The sequence below is a fragment of the Echiichthys vipera genome (genome assembly GCF_963691815.1).
Source record: "Echiichthys vipera genome assembly, chromosome: 7".
Taxonomy (NCBI): Eukaryota; Metazoa; Chordata; class Actinopteri; order Perciformes; family Trachinidae; genus Echiichthys; species Echiichthys vipera.
The window spans coordinates 16,584,940-16,607,270 of NC_139832.1; the positions used below are offsets into that span (position 1 = coordinate 16,584,940).

The following is a 22,331-nucleotide window of genomic DNA, read 5'->3' on the forward strand; positions in this document are numbered from 1 at the left end:
CAATGTGCATCTTGAGATACACTATATCACAGATGTGGGATGAAAGCAAGACATCTCTAAAAATTATACTTACACTCAGACAGCTGTGTTACTTTATATATAATGGAGCTATTAGATGTTTGTCTGGCCCCATGAGTCATTCACTTTTACAGCTCACAGTTACAGTTGAAATAAAAAGACTTACTTGGCTTCAGTGATACATTAAATGTTGTAATTACTTCAGCAGTAATCACAGTTTACTCTTTGAGAATTTTCTTCTCAAACATTGCTGGGTAGCAGCCAGCACTCAGAAATTAAAAGGGCAAAAGGACTTTGCTCATTCTGCTTGACTATTTAGTTTTTTGTTTTTTGTTTTCACACTTTATTAGTGTCTCCAAATGGGCATGAAAATCACACAGGTGGCAAGCAGCTGATAGAAGCACATGAAAAAACTGGTTTGTCAGGGTGAAGTTTGAGGCCAGGGACTTCCTTTTCTATTGTTCTGTCAAAATTTTTATATGTTACTGATATAAAGATCTGAATTCCATTTTATTAAAAAAACAAAACACTCAGCGCTGACAGTAACTGAGTACAAGAGAGGAAAGGTGTGAACAAGCTGCCAACTGCCAGCTTTAATAAACATAGTAATGTCACGGACTACAGTAAAGATGCATTTTAAAGTAGTTCTTACCTTGGCAATTTTACACTTTTCTTTTGTAATCTTAAAATGCTCCTAATAAGTGTATGGCACACAAAAGTGAACCCCTTACTAGTGAAGTCTGGGTATGTCAATCTCCCCCGAATTCGCTAGTAGGAGGTTCTACGTTGACAGGCATTCCAGTGCACTTTGCCTAGTTGGAGGTCTGAAACTTTGGACTTCCCATTGCACTCGAACGCAGCATTTGCATGTGTCGGGGGAGCGTCAGAGGTCAGGCAGGGGGGAAGAGGTTGTGGCTTTGGAGGGAATCTCTGTGAGACATGCAAGAAAGGTAAGAAACGCTTTAGTGTCAGGTGTAAATACAAACTAATTCAATCGGATAAAGATAAACTGGAGCTATTATACACATGCTATGGCCAACTGTACAAAATAGCACAGATTGTAGAAAAAGTGGGCCAGGTTGGAGGACCTAGAGTTTGCAGGTTTTTATTCCTTTTTTTGTGATGCTGTTGTGCAGTCAGCTGTGCGGGAAACAAAGCAAGGTAGTCACAAAACAGCAGGCCTGAAAATTACCTGTCCTAAAAAAAAAAAAACCTCCTCTGTGCTTCCTTACCTTGGGCTATTCTCACTTGTTTTAGATTTGATTTCACATGAGCAAAAATGGTAAGGTACTTGTGTTATTGTAGCTGAGTTCACCAAATGTTTTGGCAGCACTAAAGCTAAAGCTTTGAATACCCTGTTGAAATTGTGCTCAAATACATCCAGAGAAAAAGAAGGGGAAGGCTCAAACACCACGAACATGTTTGCATGGCACACAGACACTACACTTTTTAAGTTCACCCCCACAGGACTGAACTGTATTGCTGCTCTATCTAAACAGACAGCAGCCAAACAACAGACTACGGCCGTTATCCTGAGTAGAGAACATTGGCATGACATTTTTGTTTAGCCCAAACAAGAATATAGTTTGTTGGTTAATGTGACATCAGTGCTATGACAGCAGAACAAAAGTCATGCGCACACTATCCTACTACTAAAGTATACAGTAGAGTTTGTGTGTGTGTGTGTGTGTGTGTGTGTGTATCAGTCAGGGTGCTCATTCAACAGGTTGGTATGGTGTTTTTCACTTTTGTAAATGTACATTAAATACAGCCAGCATCACTGCATTCGGCCAAGGACAACCACAAATGTTTTGAGTTTACTGTTTTGTTGTGAATGGCAGGATGTATGAATTCCACAGAGATGACGCTCAGCCAGAGGAGGTCTTTCAGACCAAAGCAGGCTTTCCAGCTGTTCATCATTCTCTGCAGCAAAAAGGGATCCTATCAAAGACCTGCACCTCTCTGAAGAAACTCTTTCGATGAAGCCGGACTTTTATTTAATCCATTTGTGTTGTTGTGTCCTGTGAGAAGTGACATAAATAGTATCGTTTAGGAAAACAGGATTAAAAAAAACCACATAAATATCAGCATTCGTGTACAGTATTTGAAGTTTAATAGTGTTGACATGATTTCCTTTGTTAACTGTTACAGATGCATCAATGCATGGGGAGGTACCTGACTTTTATGGAGGTAAGACTGATTATATTACCAAATAATGATTACTTGTTCCAGTGCCATAAAAGTCTTGTGGATTGTTATAAAACATTGAAGGAGATTTTCAATAATGATGAAAATACAGTAGAAGCTCCTTGGTTTTTACCATGCTGTGCCATCAGACACTCATCATTAACTGTTTACTGTTTGTACATCAAGCTGGCCAGCACCATTGCTCTAGCCAATAAACTTGGCTGCATTTTATGTGAGAGAGGCTAATGAAGATACAGTTTTAGAATTACACCCTGCACACTTTAAAATAAAAAATCTTCACTCGTGTGTCCAAAGTTTTCCTTTGTGAGACATAATTTAGCTGTTATGTATTTGTGCTCTGCATATTCAGTTATATCTGTGGTGAGAAGATTTCAAGGTCAAGGTAGACCACAAGGTTACAGAGAATGTTTAATAACCAGAAAGGTCACAGGGTTACCTGAAATGTGTAAGGGGAAAAAAAAATATTATCTTTTAATTATAGTTTTCAAACCAGAGACAAACATGCAGCACATGTTAACCATTGGGTTGATGAGGCTGTGGCCTTGGAGTTCAGAGGAAGGAAGCAGGCTGTGATTCAGAGTCACGGCTGCACCTGTAGGTCAGTTTGAAAGGCCTGTGACTTCTTATCACATTATTGTGTCAAAGCAATTTGTGCACAGGAGCTGTTACTGGCATGAAGTACTTAATTAGGTTTTATTCTTAAAAAAAGAAACACTAAGCATTGACAGTAACTTACAGTAGTTGTTTGTTCATGAATGCTGTTCAGATGGCTTTGATTTCCATGAAAAGAAAAATAGGCCTGGTTGTCCAAAAGGGGCTGCTTTCCTCTACAATGTGATATTAACCCTCTCAAAAAATGAACGAAAATGATGAATTCAATGTAGTAATAGGACAGTATTATTATTATTATATTCCCCATCCTCCTTAATTAAACACACTATTCAAGCTTTTGTACTGTTGGTTTATGAAAACCGAATAAAAGAAGTTTGTCAGATACAAATGGGCTTCAGTTGCAGCTCTTTCCATCTTCCCCCTGAGGTGGGTCAACTACAATGATATCTGTCTAGATGCGTTAAGGGACAGGCAGTGACAGACGGCTCCTTTTCTCATGTTCCACAATAGGACAGGACTAATGAAAATGTATCTGGAGGTCATGTTTCCATCCAAGCCTGCTATTTTTGGACTTCTGGATGTACATTAATCCTAATGGACATGGTTAAAGTCCAAGACATTGCACGTTACTGCGAAGATGAATTAAGGATGGTAATTAGAACTGGAAACTGTATTAGAGCTGCCATGCCTCATTGTGGGGTTATATTGGTCTGATGGATGATACAGAAAGTGTGTAGTGGGATTCAGTCAAGCATCCTTATAAAGGTAAACATTTAATCTTTTTTTTACGTATATATTCATCTAATTATTTATTTTTAAGATTGTTTATCACTTTTGATTTTTACACAAGCATTACATTTTCTATAATATCCTTCAACAAATTTAGAATAGAACTGTTTTAAGGAATAGTTCAACATGGGAACTACGATTATTGTCTTTCTTGCAAAGAGTTAGCCAGGATGATAGATACCATTTACATGTCTGCTGCTTTCCATGTCATTAGTTACAACTTTTAGTACATCTTTGGTTGTAAATTGGTAGAAATCGGTGAGGCTGTAGGTGTGGCCATATTTCACAGAGACTAGGAGTGACAGTCAGACAACCAAGCCCCAACCACGGCGAATTCTAGGTTCATCCAATGTGGAAGTGCCAAAAATTGCAGTTCCTCGAGTGGCCACAAGGGGCAGGTTTTATAATAGAGCAATTTCTCATTGACCCCAATGTTAAATAGGGGGTGATTTTTTTGTACCAGACTAGTTTTTATTTTATTGGAGTTACAATTTATGAATAATTAGGTGCATGGCCTCTTGAGTGACAGCTAGCTGCTGGCCCTCACTTCGCCTCGGAGGCTAGTTGTCAGGATTAGCATCATTAGGATGCTAACTCCGTCATCTTGACCTCGACTACGGTCATTCATGTGTTGGTGTTACCATAAGGGTACTGTACTTACAACTAATTTGTATGTTACAACCATAAACTGTTTATTATAGAACAAATTAAAAGGTGTTGGTGTCGGGAGTATCACAAAGTCATAGCTCTGTTATGCTAATTAAATAGCCACACCTGCACACTTGCAATGAAGCCTACTATGTATGGTACATACAGTACACTAGATGCTAATCTGTAGCACCGTGAGGGTCGGATCGCGAGGGCCGGTGTTTTACAGTCTATGGACACGATACTGTGTTGAATATCAGTTTAAATCATAGATCATAAATGCTGGCTGCCTGCACTTGACTCCCGGAGCTGATGTGTTTTCCACTAGAGACTGACATGGCAGTGGATTTTCACTCCTGTCCCGTCCCGAAAAAATCTCAACATTGCCTAGCTCCCGGCGGTCATCCTAGTAGCTTATTTTTTGTTTTTCTTGCTACCAAAATATATTTTTTTCATGGTCAGGGGGTACATGGGGTTCAAGTGGGTTCATTATTCATCAGCATTGTTTCCCACAGATGGACATTTTATTGGTCTACCACAAGTAGTGTAAAGGGTGAAAACATTTTGCACCCATCTTTGGCACAGAAAAAGGTTGCACAGAATTTATGTCAGTTTCTTTTGTGTAAAATAGTTATTTAATCATGGCCAAAACATTACATTGTACAACATGAAGCTACCACCAACAGGTGATTGGTTTAGTTTAGCATAAAAAAATGTGTTTAAATATTTGGTGAGGTTTACAGTGGGATATATGCCAGACTATTTATTGGTGGGGCACAGTGAGTTGTTGAGAAGTTGCCAGGCAACCAGCAGAGACTCCGGGAAGTCACTGTGCCCAGCCAAGAAATAGTCCAGAAATAGTCCATATCGATCTTTTCATTTAACACCCTGTAAGTAAAATGTTGTAATTTCTTTTAGTCAAGTGTGTTGGCAGAAATTATTATTATTATTATTATAAATGCAACCTTTAAATGTATAAATTCCAACAGAAAGCTGCAACATTCTTCATTTCCAAAAATACTGTTTCAGTACTTCAGTGTTTACAGTGTGTATCTGCATGAGATTTGTTCCATGTGTGTTATTCTCTGGGAGAAAAATAAAGCAGAGGCAGACTGTCAGCAAGGGGTCGACTGGAAAAAAGGAAGGCTTGCTGATTTGTTATTTGGGAACACGTTGTGATGCTGCATGCACGTTGAATTGTTGATGGATTCAGTGAGGAGAGGAATCATTTTAGTTTTCCATCCATTTCCTGTCTTTTCTTCTCCATGAATCATCAACCATAGATTACTTTTACAATCTGTCTGCTGGTACAGTGTGTCACCTCCTGGACATGTTGACATTATCTTCACCGCTGCACATCTGTAGAAACAACACAGCATGATGCAGCTACAGTGGGTTCCTGCTGAGTGCTTTTGAAGCTGCACAAGTCATTCAGATACAACATAGACTATAGTTTTTAAGGTCACTTAGCACTTACAAATGTGAGAAAATGCTGCTTAGGCTTTATTGTTTTGAACGCTTTGTGAAACTTGGACAAAGATGAAGGCGTGGCCATAGGATGAGACGATCCCACACAATCACACACACTCCTCGAAGGTCAGAGCATTGCGTAGGTGGCCTTCCAGCTGGGGAACACTGCAGAATCTCTCTTTTTTTTTTCTTACAAGTGAACTGCTCATTTAGCCCATAGCAATGGTAATGCCCATCATTCTGCTGTTGAAGTGACAATCACCCCCTGCAGGCTTGAAAGATGTTTGTAAAAAGTTTGAAATTTTAGGGCATCAAAATGTCAAAAGAATGGCTGAATACACCGCTTCAATCTCAATCCTTAAACCTGACCTTGTTGAACATTGAGCCAGTCGGTGTTTTAGTTTAAGTGTCTGCCGCACACTGTACTCAAAGTTTCCAATACTTCTGTTAAAAACTAGCTGCAACTGTCATTGGATCATTGGAAAATTAATATGCATCTATTTTTGATAATAGAGTAACCATTTGAGTTTTTTTCTTTGTTTGTTTTGCTGGTTGCAGATTTTCAAATGGGATGATTTGATTCTTTAGATTGTCCTACATGATAGCAAACTGAATATCTTTGGGTTTTAGACTGTTGGTCAGACAAAACAAGATCTCAGAAGAAGTCATCTTGGGCTGTTGGAAACTGCAACGGACACACATTTTTGAATTTTTTTTACAAAAACAAACATATCAGAAACATAGTCAGTAAGGTTAATGATAATAATAATAATTGTTTCTTATACAGTATCTCTACATACAGTGATCCCGGTAATGCACTTTTAAACCCACAGTCATTGCTATTGTCATCATAGCAGATTCAGATTAATATATGTTCAGGTCTGTGAAAAAATCCGGGCTCAAATTCACCCTCTCATCAGTCCTGTTTGAAAAGCGCTGCTCTGTTGCAGCTGTCATTTCGGAGAATAATTTGTTTTGACAGCAGTTGTGATTGCACAGCTGGCACCACACTAAGCACACACTGACTGACACTGGCACTCTTATGTCCACACCTCTGCAAAATAGTCAGGCTGGCAGTGAATCAGAAATATTATTTATTCAACATTTACAATTTAAAATGTAGTTTTCTGCTCCAGGGACAATTTGGTCTGCCACCCTGCCTCATTATATGGCTCAAGGGCTTGTGGGTAATTATTGCTACACTGTGCTTTTGGTGCCTCCGGGAAACAATATGTTATCCGTCCCACTTGGACACTCTCTTGGTCATGCAAACAAACCACGCTGCAGATATAGCCGGAACACACAGCTGTGAGTAAAGTTAAATTAAGGATTAAGTTCTTCTGGGATGATTATGTGACACTTTAAATATGAAAAAAAACATACAATGTATTTATTTTGCAAAATGAAAACTGCAACCCTGTGAAACAGCTGGAGATTTTGAAAAAAGATTGACAGATTGCAGTTGTTTCTGTTATGTTCCCAATTTACAGTACAGTCAAATAATGACTTGCTTGTTAAAAAGGGCAACTCCACCTATTCACAGTCAAGTAATGAAAAAGGAAACGGAGAAAATGTTTTATACAGAGAAAAAAGATAACCTGAGAGACACACAGATGAAGAGAGTGAATAAAACAGAGATTGTAAACGGATATAGCTTTGAAAAGTTGGAAAGAGATTCTCTGTGTTTTGGACAAAACATACCAGGCTTGCTGAGGATGAGAGTGCAAAGACTTCTTGAGAGAATACACGAGGCAACTAAGAGTGGGAGGTTTTGAGAGATGGCCAAAGAAAGAAAACACTGATGATTTGAGAAAAACAAGACTCAGAGTCTACAGCCATGCCAGCAGCAGTATTTATTGTGCTTAGAGCTCAAAGTAACAATTCTAAAACGCTGATTTTTTAGCATATATATGTTGACTATTCCAATATCTTTCACTATCATGTTAGCATGCTAAAATTTTCTAAATAGCTCAAAATCAAAGTCACCAAAGTTATTAGGTTTCATCTTATGGGCATTGTAACATTGAAAAAACAGAAGTTAAATGAAAATCTATCTAGTATAGTTGAGACATTTCAGTCAAACAGAAACGTCAACCTCAGGGTGGCACTACAGGATCACCAAAGTCAGTAGGATCCATTGTCTTGGGGACCAATTGTTTAAATATTTCAGTCTTGCCCAGAAGCGATGGACTGACCGACTGACGTTGCCATCCCCGGAGCCATGTAGCTTGTACGGCTAACTAGAGTTCAGAGACCTGGAGAATCAAAGTTGTAGAAGGAAATCCAGGAAAGATAAAGAAAGAGGGGCAGAGTGACAGTATACAGTAGGTTAGAGTTGGAGTGAGGACACAGGAAAGGGAGAGGTAGAGACAGATTGACAGAGGCAGTGAAAGGATGTAGAGAGAATGTAAGAGGCCTGTGTGTGTCTCCAGGCAGTGTGCCTTACTTGGCCTGCTCCAACACTCCCCTTCACCATCTGTCACAACCCACATAACAGGGAAAGGATAGGAACGGCACCAGTGCTCATCTCTCCAAGTTTCACTCCAACTCCTATTTCCGCACTGCACCAGAACCTCAGTGGCTTCCCTCCTCCAGCTCATCCCACATTTATATTTTATATTTACATGCGAGGCATTTATCTGACACTCACGCAGAGCAGTCTGAGAGCAACAGTCGAATAGGGTCACTATATTCCCTTTACTCATCCCTGTTTCTTTCAATTCCTCTGGGTTTTTTCCTTTCTCCCCTGTTCCCAAAACATAATTTCCCACTTACTTTGCCTTTTTATCAGCCTCCATTCACCATTAATGGTATAGTTAGTTCTTTCTCAGCCTCCAGTAATTCAGAATCCTTGGGATTTGCATCAATGTCAGGCACTCACACACGGTTGGCTGCTGGAGTGTGGGAGTGGGAGTGGATCCTGTCTCCTAACGTCTTAATTGCTGCCTCCTGGTTAGCCATCGTGGTGCGAGAAGGGGGTAGATAACTTGCTAGAGTGGTTACAAGTCTGCCTTCATACTGGTTAGGATTATAAGATTTTTAATTCCTTTCCCTCCTTCACGGCAGAGGCAAATATGCGTCTGGTTCGCTGATATTTAACTACACAGGATTGGAGGTTACTGCGCTCACACATGTTCGACTGCTGTATATGATTAACGCTTTATTTTTTTATTATTCTGCACAAACATGTCTTCCAAAAATGCATCTTTTGTGCAGGTAGATTCCTAAAGGTTGCTCACTGTCAGTCAATATGACACTTTCAAAAAGAGTTCACTGTAGGCCTTGTGAAGAGCATCGGATAGAAGGATATTAGTCTGAAAAGAGCGAGCTTCTCCCCATTGAGGTGTCAGCTGTGCTCTCTTAGAACATACAGAGGCAAGGGGAATAACACACTTGCGTGCACACACGTTCAGACACACCTCACATTTGTATTCCTGCAGTCACCTACACACACTCTTGATCTGAAAGAATAATCAGCGCTTGGGAACATTTTCGCCTCTTATTCATGCCTCTGCTCCTGACGTCTGTCTGTTCTAATGAGTAATTGGGGCTAATTGCATGTGTGTGTTGATGGTGTAAAAGCCAGATTGAAGCAAGAAAGGCATTTTCATCAATGAGACTCTTCTCCCTGGATTTGCCTGTGTAACTGCTTCCCAACACAGATGATGACACGTGCAGTATGAAAGGTGTTTGATTATGCTAAGGCAAGATAGCATTTCCAGTTCCGAGGGATCTGATTTGCTTTGTAACTACATCATATCCACTGGCAACATATGAATGTGTGATTGTGGTTTGGCACCTGAGTGAGCACATCGCTGTCATAATTAGTGCGATTTTGCAATTTTGAATAAAGCAGGAGCATAATATAGAGAGAGTTAGTTGTTAACTTTAGTTAACAGCTACAACAACCAGGATTTCTAAGCAACAGAGGTGTGTGGCTGTGTGTGTGTGTGTGTGTGTGTGTGTGTGGGTGTGTGTGGGTGTGTGTACAGTATGTGCTCGTGCTCACAGGTCCAAACTCACAGACCAGTCAATATGTTTTTATTCGTCTTACATCTGAACCCTGCTGTGTCGTTTTTGATGGAGCTGCCCCAGAACTGCCAGACGGGTGCTGAGCTCTAACACCTTGATAATTCCTTTTTGTAAGTCTGAGTCTGAGTTGTTATTTACCCCTTGTCTTGCTTGTTTGCTGTCTGCAGACGAAGCCACAGGTTACGGGCCAGTGTTTGAGGAGCAGCCGGTGGATACCATCTACCCAGAGGAGTCGCCCGAGGCAAAAATCACCATGAGTTGCCGGGTCCGGGCCAATCCACCTGCCACATACAAGTAACATATGTTCCCCCTAAACCTAGCCTCATTACTACCCGCGGTGCATTCTGTGCGCCTCCAGTCACTCGCCATCTCTCTTGCTGTATCCTGACTGTTTGAGGATCTTCCCGTAAATGGCAAGGTCACAACGATGATGATCTTAACATCGATGCACCTCCAAGGGTTTATTATGTTTGTGACCATCCAGTTGTGCATGATTGTGTGATACATATTCCCACATAATTGTGGCATTGTCCTACACAACTCGTTTTGTCTGCAGCAGATGTTTTTTTTCCCCCCATACTAAAAATCATATAAATGCAAAACTATGACAGGAAAAAAAAAGAATAACAAATAGGATGTTGTGCTTGCAGCAGCAGCAGCACAAACGTCAGCGCCATCGTGTCTCCACCTCATTTTGCAGCTCAAAATTTAAAGCGCTTCGCATGATCCATTTCAATTTAGATGTAAATGTATGTAAATGATATTGCTTGGCATCCTCCAGATCGGCTTCACTGTCACAGAGCCCAAAATTAGATGTCAGAGTGGAAAGAATTAGCTTTGACCACAGCCAGTAGGAGGGTTCATCTACAGTACAGTATGTTATGCCTTTCAAACAAGAAATTTGTTATTGTTTTTGTATAGAACATATTTGAATCCTGGTACATTTTTACAGTGTGTGTAGAGGTTAATTTCAAAAAAGAGCAATAGTGAAACACACTGGTCAGATTTTGATCCTGCCGTGGGGGGTTAAATGTTTTATATATTATTTACACTGACTGCTTTTACTATGCACTACTCTGCTGACCCTCATTTTTTTCCTATCAGGTGGATGCTGGACAACATGGAAGTCGACTTGAATGCACAAGGCAGCCACTACCGTTTAGTAGGAGGCAACTTGGTCATCAGCAATCCCATTAAAACCAAACATGTTGGACAGTACTACTGTTTGGCTACCAACATGTACGGCACGGTCATCAGCCAAGAGGCCTCGGTCCAGTTTGGATGTAAGTAGCTGGGATGCAAACCTCCTTTTAGGCTGAGATGATGTACAGCACCATGCACATTTTAAAGAGAACTGCCCTAAAGCTCTAGTTTCATGCATATTAAGTGCACAGAAATGGCAAGGGCAGATGGGACAGATCATAAGTGGTGTGGAAAGGGCAATTGTGAATGGGTATGACTTCATGATGCCAGTGTGGTTAATATGCGTTACTTTAAACTATAACTCTATTCAAAAGCAGTTGTTGAACTTAATGCAACCCCTAAACCTTGAGATGTTTTGTAGAACTTAGCTTCGAGAGATGCTCAAATATGAATGTATTACAGTAGATTCTGTGTAGCTCTTGAATCAAACTTCACAACTGATTTCTTTTGTCTCTGTCTCTCTCAGACCTCGACCTTTTCTCATCAGAGGAGAGGGAGTCGGTGTACGTCAAAGAGGGACAGGGGGCGGTGCTGCTCTGCGCTCCCCCGCCACATTATCCAGGTACAGCACAAGATAACTGTGGGTGATAGCAGAGTGTGCTTCTGCTGAACTGTTCGTACAAGATTGTGTTCAACTTCCATCATCATGTAGCAGTAGCATCTCATTGATTGAAGTGGGTGGATGGATGGAACGGTGGCACAACAGTTAGTGTTCCCTGTTTCTGGTCCCTTCTGTGTGGATTTTTATGCATTTTTGACTGTGTAGGTTTACGCATTCGTGCTGCAGTCTATACCTATGCAAGTCATGTGGACTGAATATTTTCCCATATATTTAATATATATATAATATATATATATTTATGAAAGTGTGACAGCTGTAGTAGTAGTCATTAGACATACTTTACTGTGAGATTTTTTTTTTTATCCACACGGGGGATTTCATGACACTGATGATGATTATATGAACTAAACCAAAGATGTTTTGTCCCCTGTTGGCATGGGATTGAATTGCCCTTTCTTAATGTCCTCTAAGCTATAAAAAATAATGACATCTCCCACTCTGTCACTGTCTCATTATGAGTTTATAGGCGTTTTGTCTTAGTTTGCAGCAATTCGCATGCTGGGGTTACTGCTACTCCCTCATGAATGTAAAAGAGAAAGATTACAAACTGTGTGACTATATCTTGGTTGATTTTCGTTTTCCCTTCTTCTGTATGTGGCCTCATTTTATTGAGCATTTTTATAGCATTACCATTATTTAGCCATTGCCATCAACCCCAATACAGTACACATATTTTCCATATCCATGCTCATGCAAATCATCTGAACAGTCTGAAAGCATTGTTAAGTCTCTCTCCACAGCATCTGAATTAACTCAACAAGCTAATGTGCTCACAGTATTCCTCTATTATGCGTCACAGCTTAAGATTTCATCTGAAAGGTCAATAGATGCTACAATAATAAATTCCCCTCAGCACCAAAGAATTGTGCTATTTTTTATTTTTGCATGTATTCAGATTATTCAAAGGAAGCCAGCTTCACATTCAATCCCCTGGCTCTTCCCAAAGCTTTTGCTGCATGTCAGAGTCTTGATTGACAGCCGCTTTTTGTCGTGTCTCTTTCTGTGCAGCCGAGCTATCATTCCGATGGATCCTCAATGAATTCCCCACCTTCATCCCACTGGACAAAAGGCGCTTTGTCTCCCAGATAACTGGTAACCTCTATATCTCCAAGGTGGACTCATCGGACAGCGGCAACTACTCCTGCATTGCGTCCAGCCCGTCCATTTCCAAGAGCGTTTTCTCCAACTACATCCCCCTCGTACCTCTGGCTGAACGTTAGTACCTCACTTCCTACAACCCATTTTCTTTGCTTATTTCTGACCTTTCAATAAATTACACTGAAGCTTTTTGAGATTTCCGGTTTCTTCAGTTTTATAGCCAGTAAATTTATATAATCCACATAAAAGTCCAAGTCAAAATCTGCGTTGGTTAAGTTACTCTTTACCGGATTGATCACGGTATGTGCTTGGGCCACAATTACATTTACATTGTACTGCAATTAATGCCTCTCACTTTAATATCCAATGTAATACATCAATACATGTTTGGATGCATACGTGCACTTAAGCTCAACACAATTGTGAAATACAACAGAGAGATTGAATATGTGTGAGCCAGAAAAACAAAGTAGTAGTATCCAGGCTTTAAGCTTTACCAGCAAAATGAGGTGTGAGTGCAGAGCAGAAGCTCAAGAGATGAGTTTCAAAAATAAGCTTGAAGATAAGAAGTGGCTCTGCCTGGCTGCAGCAAAACGCTGCATTGATTTTTTTGTCTCTCGTCCGTACCGAAGCACCATGTTTAATCGCAACAGTGCTTATTTTAAATGTGATAAGGTCACGTCACTGTTGACTCTTTAAATTTGATTTACACTGCAGGTACAAATAAGCTCACAAGTAGACTGGCACACAAACCAGCATATTATGAAAGAATAGAGAGATAATACACTAAAGCAGTATACTTAAGATTAGTTTATCAATTCTCTTTGTGATTGTGTAACCAAATGTAAGAGGTAAAAATGTATTCCGCAGTTTGATATTGACTTTCATGATCATGTTACCCACCTCACCTGCGGGAGATGTGATTTGAATAGTTACTTAGAGAACTGATTTGAATGCTGTCCCACCGAAGAGGTCAGGATTAGAGCAGAGCAGACAGAGTATGGCCTGTATTTAACTCTAACTAGTTTGTGTATATGTTTGGGACTGCATTTTTTAAGTGCTTTCGAAATGCCTTGTTACAAGACACTGGTACATTCGATATGCTATATATCACAGTAAAGGTGTAGTTTTTGCAGTATCCTGGTTATGCTTTAAGCATCTAAACACCATATTCTGGTTTTAGAAACTGGCAAAAGTCCCTATTTAGGTTTTAAGTAACATGAATGCTACCTGAAGTACCTTGATTGAAACCTGGATACTCAGGCATATTAACCTTATTCTTGGTTCCAGTCAGTCCCTGCAGTGTTTCATCAACTGAAGTTATGTTAGGAGTTTGTCCTTAAAACAACAAATGATGATCTAGGCCAGTGATTTTTTAAATGGGGGTACGCCTAGGACTGAAGTAGGACTGAAGCATGCACACAAGTAAAAAGCATTTACAAAAAAAAAAAATGTGTTTAATTTGACCCACTTAGGTATTGACAAAAGAGACTTTGAAAAAAAACTTTGAAACAAACACTGGATGATTAAAATGAACACTAAATCATTTTGACACCACTATTGGGCCGAGCAATGATTCCGGTCTGTTGTTATTCCTTTCAGGTCCCATCAGGAAATACCCTGCTGACCTCAAAGTCAAGTTTCCAGACACCACTGCTCTGGTGGGGCAGAATATCACCTTGGAATGCTTCGCTTTGGGGAAGTAAGTGTGAGAGATCATTCACTACCTCTATTTGAAATGTGCACTATTTGGTCTGAAAGGCATGAAAGGCAAGTATCAGCCAGTGAGACATCCATAAGTTTCTGAGGTTTTTCTGCTCAATAATGAAATATTCCGTAACGAAATCATGAGGGTTTTTTAACCTTTGTTATTATATTGGCGTGGTCCCAAGTGAGATTTTCATGCCATTTTTTTTATTATAAAGCCGGTCGAGGTGCTGTATAAATACAGTAAGTATCTTAAATGTAAATATACAGAGAAATGCATACAGCCTGTATGTAACTGGCTATGTGCAAAAAGTATTAACTAGAAAATGAGCATAATATGGGAACTTTAAATGATTAAATGCTGACGGTGACTATGACAAATAAAATACAAAATTTAAAGTAATAGTGATGTACCAATCTCTCAGAACACCATATTAGTTCACCCTAAATGCATAGTCACATGTTGTTTACTGTAGCTTAGGCTGTCTTACATCCACCCCCTATTCTCTGAGCAAAATCATTTATAAAGCATGTTTTTAGAATGATGCTGACTTGAGTGCAGTGATGCATTACAGGTTGAAGTCCGCCTTGTTTATTATTTTTCTCTCTCTGCCCTTCCCAGCCCCGTCCCTGAGATCCGCTGGAAGAAGTTAGACGGACAGCTGCCGCCCAATCACGAGGTGCGGATGGCGGGGGCTCATCTGCACCTATACAATGTGCAGTTTGAAGACGGAGGCCGCTATCAGTGTGAGGCAGTGAACTCAAGAGGAAAGGACTACCATGTTGCACGTGTGTCTGTAGAGGGTAAGAAATGTGTTGTATGTCATATCAGCCTTCTTCTCTTTATATATAATAATAATAAATGACAGGGAATACATGCATTCATCAAATGTAAGTCTTACAGTTCTTTGTTAGTTCTTTTAGCTGTATTAATTATCCCCAGGGCTCTGCTGTGTGGTGTAAATTCACCAGCCCTATGTTCTTATCAGTACCTCGCAGATTAAACACCTACTGTAATGCCTCAAGTATCATATGTTATTTAGAAGCTTTGTCACTTTCTTAGATTTTTCTCAAACTCTTATCTTGCTCTTTTGCAGCTTTTCCAGAGTGGGTGGAGCATATCCGCAGCACTGAGAAGGACCTCAGTAGGGATTACACTATGTCCTGCATAGCTAGTGGCAAACCTGAACCAAGCATCCGCTGGCTGAAAAATGGAGTACCGGTAATATTCGCGCTCATAAATCTTTATTGTCTTAACATCTCTTAGTACCTGTACAGTGTGCAGCCCAGGATTGTTACATCAGCACAGCAGGAAGCTGGCACTGTGGGTATGCATTATGTCAAGAGAAGATACCTGTTGGTATTGAGTGGGTGGGTTCGAGCATGTGTTGTGTAACCCTTCATAGATACAACTGTCCTCAGTCCTGCAGAATACCCAAGAGAGTAACAAGCAATGACAGCTGAGTGGGGGTGGTTGTTTCATTGCATTATTACGCTTTAATGAAAATCTTGAATAAACTAATTACCATCAGTGCCAATAATCAACAGTTTGATTTTAATAATTTGCTCAATAGAAGAATTTCAATTGCATGAAAATGGAAAAATGTAGAGTGATGGTGTTGTAACTTGACACTATTATTATTTTCCAGTCTGACAGGAAAGAGATGCGGTTCAGCAGCTTGACGTTTGACGATTCAGGGATGTACCAGTGCATTGCAGAGAATCACCACGGAGTCATATATGCCAATGCTGAACTGCGTGTGTATGGTGAGTCACATTTTGGCTACAGCTGCAGCGCAAAAGGCTGCGTCAGAGATTTAAAGGTTACGTTTCAAACTGACTAATTGGATCCGGATGTCAGATTTTATAAAGATAAAATGCCAAAAATTATGCACAATATGTTTGATCAGTACTTTACACGTTTTTCTGAATGTAAAATCGGCTATAAATGTACGAATGTATCAATGCATTTTCTGCTAATTTGTGATAATTCATCCAAATGGTCCCTCCTCAGCCTGCGCTCCCACGTTTGAACACAACCCAGTGAAGAGAGTCCTGGCACCTAAAAACGGCCGGCTGGTGATTGAATGTCGACCCAAAGCGGCTCCAAAGCCCACCTTCTCCTGGAGCAAAGACACTGAGCTGCTTTCCAACTCTACCAGGTGAGCAGTCCCCTATTTAGATAGCACACTTCCAAACTTCTTAACTCATGGCAGAGTTCGTCTCTGTACTGTAGTTTTTCATGCTAAAAATTTCCATCAATCTTTCTCTGTGACTAGGAGACATATCTGGGTCATATTAACACAAGGATGAGTATATGAGAATGTCTCACTACTCTAATCTAGAGTTGATCCTCTCTTACAGTAGCAAGACACATACTGTACAGTATGGCGATTTGGAGGATCTTAATAAGCTCTAGATCTCCTAAATTTACTTTGTGCCAGAAAAGTCTTTAGTGTTGTTGTTTGTCGGCGATTGCTGTGCGCTGCAGTGATGTCTGTCAGTGGTTGACAGTTAGCTCATCAGCATGGACGTAAACCCCTGTCTTGGGCTCCTCACTGACAAAACAAGCCTAATCTGTAAGAACCCCCCCCCCCCCCCCCTTACACACACACACACACACACACACACACACACAGTCATGGGTATGTAGTATGCCTCATAATATTCGTTATGGTGACTGCGTGAGAGAGGGTGTGGAGTAGTGACAGGGCAGCTGGCATGATGCTATTTGTCATGCATGAATCTGAAATATGCAGAGAAATATGGATCAATCTTTACCTTGATTTTAGCACTGTTTAATTTGCGTCTTGCTGTGTAGTTTTAAGTTCTCACACTTGTTCCATACCCATTAGGGAACCGTCATACTTTCAGAGTACTTTCATCATTTTTCATCATCCACACATCTATTGAATCACATATGCTGGACTTTTGACCTTTATATCGTGCTAAATATTTTATATTGCATAGCTCTCTCTCAGCAGTGTTTGAAGAATTAATTGTGGTTTCCCCTCAGGGTGTTCATCTGGGAGGATGGAAGCCTGGAGATCCTCAACGTGACACGAGCGGATGAAGGCAGATACACCTGCTTTGCAGAGAATGACCGGGGCAAGGCCAACAGCACGGGTTCTCTGTTGGTTACAGGCACGTTTCTGCAAATGAATAAGACTTAATTGATAACTCTTTTTATACCTCTTTTTGAAATGTTTCCAGGAGAGTCGCTTTTGCTGTGACTGATGTCAGCCTTCACTGGCAATCACTCCTGTCACTCACAGTCCCACCAAACAGTCCTGACCTCCAGATGTCGACTGTTAAATAATGTCCCTCTGAGGGCTACTGGTGGATTTTCAGTCATTCCCGAAGGACAGAGACTAAATGGAAATACTTTAGATCAGATGTGAAGGGCTTAGTCCTCATACTGTTCAATGAGAAATGAGGAGAGTAGTGTACTTGAGCAATAAACTTGTTAAAATATTTTGATTAAATAGCAAATAATTAAAATTGATATTAGAGGTTGTTTGTGACTAATTGTCTTTAGACATGCAATCTCAGCTGTCAAACATATTTAATTCCATGCAGTTGATTGCCAGTGGTGCTTGATGTACAGCTCTTTTCTGCCCTCTTTTGGACGTTTGTGTACATTGAACAATTATAGTTGTTTGATATTACACAATTTTTAATACAATACAATACTACTATGAGTCCATGTTTCATTTAATGCCTAGTATACACTGGGAGATTTTTAAAATACTTTTCAAAGACTGAAGTCTGGCATCCTCTTACATCTAAAGACTTAACTGAGTTTTTAGTCACAGACTGGAACATTTTGCAAAGACCTGGGATCTTGCAGGTTTACTGTATGCAAGAATACAACTAGATTCCTTTTAAGGTTATTTTCCATCCTGCTACTGGCAGATTTTTGGCACCACAGTATGTGGTCATGAACATGGTTCAAAAAACGGGGACAGCAAAGTCTGTCCACCCTTGAACCGCGACTTGTTCATTTTCTTGCACATCCCTGCTGTCTACCTGGTTAACGCTTTCTATTTAGTTCTGGCGAGAGCGCACTTATTGGTTGTTGGCAATGTTCATTATGTCATTAAATTTCACTATTTGCAAATTTCACTATTTGCAAGACTAAAATCTCATAATAACAACAGTCGTTGGCACTTGGAGCACAAAGGGTTCCAGTGACATCATCAGCCTTGTGAAAGGTTAAATACCTGGATCCCCACACCAGATAGTTGGACCAGTCCAAACCTGGTCAGATGCATACATGAACTGATGAAGCCTCTTGGATGAGAGGTGAATCGTCTTCTGAGACAACTAACCAGTTGCTTTTGACTGAAATTGCTTAAGGATAACAATGACCTGGACAAATGAGAACATTCACAGGCCAAAATAACATACATTAATCATGTTTTACTTTATCGGACCATCAAGACTAGAAGAAGACTAACTTAAGGAAGCTCAGACTGACTTTCATGACCACCTTACACCAAACAACGAGATCACAGGAACTCGATTTCATTCTGATACCCTCACATTCTACTCATCGTCACTGCTTCCCTCATCCTCTTGTGTTTTCCCCCCAGACTCCACAAAGATCACCTTGGCACCGTCCAATTCTGACGTTAAAGTGGGTGAAGACACCAGGATGCAGTGTGCTGCGTCACATGACCCCTCTCTAGACATCACCTTCATCTGGTCCCTGGATGGAAGGGTCATTGACCTCCACAAGGACAGTCAACACTATGAACGCACCCTGGTGAGACATCATGTTGGTTAATTAAGTATGTTAAATAGAAATAGACATTGATAATAAAAGTTTTGGTTGATAGCCCCGACTTTGTCCCAGCAATAATATCTCAGTTCTAGCCTAGGGTTCATTCACGTCAAATCATATTTCAGGTTGGGCTGATGTCTGTAGCATTTTTATTGGAACACCTGAAATGGAAAAGAACAGCCTGCTTTAAACTAATATGTCTCTAAAAGCCATTTCACATTCCTTCCCTGAGTGGAATAAAGCATTGTATATCAGTTTAATAGCAATTTCCGCTAACATCCATTATTGTTGACGTGACCTACTCTCTCTCTTAGTGCAGCTCTAACCATAAGTTAGTGGTTAGCATTTCTCATTTGTCACTCTGCCCACTAGGCAAACACTATTATGACTGTGATCGATGATACCTCGTTGACTGATAATACCACATTTTTGTTCTCTTTGTAAAAACGGGGTCCAGCTCCACTTACCGCAATAATGTTTGTGTGGTATTAGCGAAGCCAGTTTGACTCTCAATCAGTGAGCTCAATGCAATCGTGTGTTTTTAAAGAAGAACTTTGTGATGGTTTTGCCTTTCTCCAGTTAGAGTGCTGACTAAAGCAAACACTGTCTAGAGCTTGACATTTCTTCACAAGAAAAGAGGTGAAGCCCTTTAGCCGAAGCCCATGTCCAGTTCACCTAATTGCATGCTCTGGTTGGAAATTTCAGTCCCTCTGATCGTGCAAAGGTTACTTTAGTGATCGAAATAATACTTTCTTTTCCATATTTCAGGCTAAATGAAATCACATATCTATGATGTATGATGTATTGCTCGCTCCTACATGAACTGCTGTCTCTTGTGTTGTTCTGTGCAGAATGGAAGCTCAAACGGCGAGCTACTGATCAAGAACGTCCAGCTGAAGCATTCTGGACGCTACACCTGCACTGCACAGACCCCTATCGACAATGTTACCGCCTTTGCTCACCTGGTTGTCAGGGGTGAGTCATGAGTGGTGTAATTACACATATATACAGTCAATTACAGTTTATTAAATGTCTCAAAGGCTCTGAAGACATGTTTTCTCAATCAGCTTCTTTCTAGGATTGTTAGGAATATTTGGGTACTGCCAATCAAATCTGATTAAGCTAGGCCTGCTTAGTTCTGATGAAGCATAGTTTTTGAATATTAAGCTCTTTATAAGTAAGGCCTAAACAGGTACAAGTGTGTTTTTGATGGTTGCTTATGAATGGTTGTAGAGAAATACGTAAAGGTCCAATGTTGATAAAAGTGAGATTTCCATGTCTTTTTTTTAATATATAAATACTGTGAATCAAAACGCTCAACCCACAAAGAAATGCACTCAGACTGTATTCAGAAATGAAGCGTTTCAGATAGAGAGTAAATACTGTCCTCAGCATCGTCAGGAATAACAGTGATTCTATTGCTAATAAAAGCCAGCAATGGGTCCCAGGTTTTGTGGAATGCCTCCAAAGATCCCCTCTGTGAAAACCTTAACCTCTCCAACAGGAGACACTGTAAAATCTCATGGATCCAACTGCTATGAGTCGGTGGAGAAACATGTTTCCATTTAAGGAGAATGTTACTGGCGAGCAGGGTGGTAAAGGCAACAACAAGTTGTGTAGTAATGGGCAGATTTTTAGACGGTGGAAGCCCAAAAAGACTGTTTACAGCGGTTACAAGCATTACTGTGACTAGGGTACATCTTAGCCAATTTAGCATTGGTGAAATGGGCTCAATGAAGCACCTTCCACTGTAACAGGCCTTGCCTGGCACCAATCGAAGATGAGTGGACCAGTTTCAGAATGTCCCTCCATTGGCAATCTGTAATGTCTACCCCCAAATCCTAAAATAATATTTTTTGAACTTTAAAGCATGTAAACATGTTCTAGTAGAAACCGCCCCAAAAAACATCAACTTAATAATGCACATAATGTCCCCCCTCTAAGATTTGAAGCCAAGTTTTCAGGGGTTTTAATTCAACAGAGCTTTTTAAAAATTAAAGTGAAACAAGAAGAAGAAGAATTCCACAGTTCATCAGACACACATTTTCTAAACTACTCATTAAAAATGTTTCCTCAGCTCTTATTGTCAGACCCTGTTTGTAAAAAATGGGAGAGATGAGACAGAGTAACACAAGTATTGTATCGAGCGCATGTTTTTAAAGAAGTAAATCTCTCCAGAGTAACCAGACCGCAGCCATTTTTGCCAGATAATCTGTCGACCCCGAGACTCCATGCAAAGGAAAGCAAGAGAGAAAGCAGTGAAAAATTGTTTTTTTAAGGAAACGCCTTGTGTCCTCATGCAAAAGAAAGACACACACAAGAAACACTCACTATCTACCACCACCACCCAGAAACTCTAACTCAGGCTGTCTGCTCAAAGATGATGCATGTAGAAACCAATAACTGGCAATTATTGCCTATAATAGCCAACCAATACAGCCTTTCTATAAGTGCAAATAATCTTGAATAAATCAATTCAAACGTATCTGCCAGTGCCTTACCTCTGGATTATATTGTTTGGCTATACTATATGTTTGCACGCTGCAAATTAGGTCATACTTATCCAGACACTATGTCCAGCTGGGTAAATTGGAAAATAAATTGTGTTTTTGCAGAAAGGTTTTTTGTGAATCTCAATATCTACCTGTTGCTGTGGTTGCATTATTAGAAACAGTTATAGATTTGATGAAATAGAACAGAGCAAGCAATGCTCTAACAAGGGATTTGAAAAAATAGTCAGCTCCCACTTGTCTTGGCATTACAGAAACTAGTATGTTTGTGGTTTTAAGTTGTGTAATGCCATGGGATGAGTATTTGATGACTAAAGTGTGTAGAACATCATTTATATCTTTCACCACAACATTTTGATACGGAGAGCTGCTGATTTCAGTACTTGTTCTTCCAGCAACATACAATTATCAACACGCATAGAACAAACACTGTCACTCTTCCAGTGCTCTATCTGTCATTTACTGTATTTCTTCTCCTGGATGATTCATGAGGCTTTGTTTTCAACCCTTCACTTCCTGATGAGTGAAAGCTTGCATTACAGCCCTCCCCTTGGGTACTGAAACGAGCCCAGTGTCGGTGGACAAAGGGTCTCTTCAGATAGGAACCCAAGAACTCTTGCAGTAATCT

The 22,331-nt window shown here is 40.2% G+C and overlaps 1 protein-coding gene across 2 annotated transcripts in view; it reads left to right on the forward strand.

The window, feature by feature from the left end:
- The window catches only part of LOC310948763 (contactin-1a-like), a 62,049-nt gene that overhangs the window by 30,834 nt on the left and 8,884 nt on the right, over positions 1-22,331 (forward strand). For both annotated transcript variants that reach the window (XM_083915992.1, XM_083915993.1), the window contains exons 3-15: positions 2,170-2,208; positions 9,945-10,071; positions 10,882-11,060; positions 11,447-11,542; positions 12,611-12,817; positions 14,303-14,402; positions 15,030-15,211; positions 15,505-15,629; positions 16,057-16,174; positions 16,422-16,569; positions 17,424-17,551; positions 19,003-19,175; positions 20,045-20,168. In XM_083915992.1, the coding sequence (XP_083772118.1) occupies positions 2,170-2,208; positions 9,945-10,071; positions 10,882-11,060; positions 11,447-11,542; positions 12,611-12,817; positions 14,303-14,402; positions 15,030-15,211; positions 15,505-15,629; positions 16,057-16,174; positions 16,422-16,569; positions 17,424-17,551; positions 19,003-19,175; positions 20,045-20,168 (1,746 nt within the window). The remainder of the gene's footprint in view (positions 1-2,169; positions 2,209-9,944; positions 10,072-10,881; positions 11,061-11,446; positions 11,543-12,610; positions 12,818-14,302; positions 14,403-15,029; positions 15,212-15,504; positions 15,630-16,056; positions 16,175-16,421; positions 16,570-17,423; positions 17,552-19,002; positions 19,176-20,044; positions 20,169-22,331) is intronic.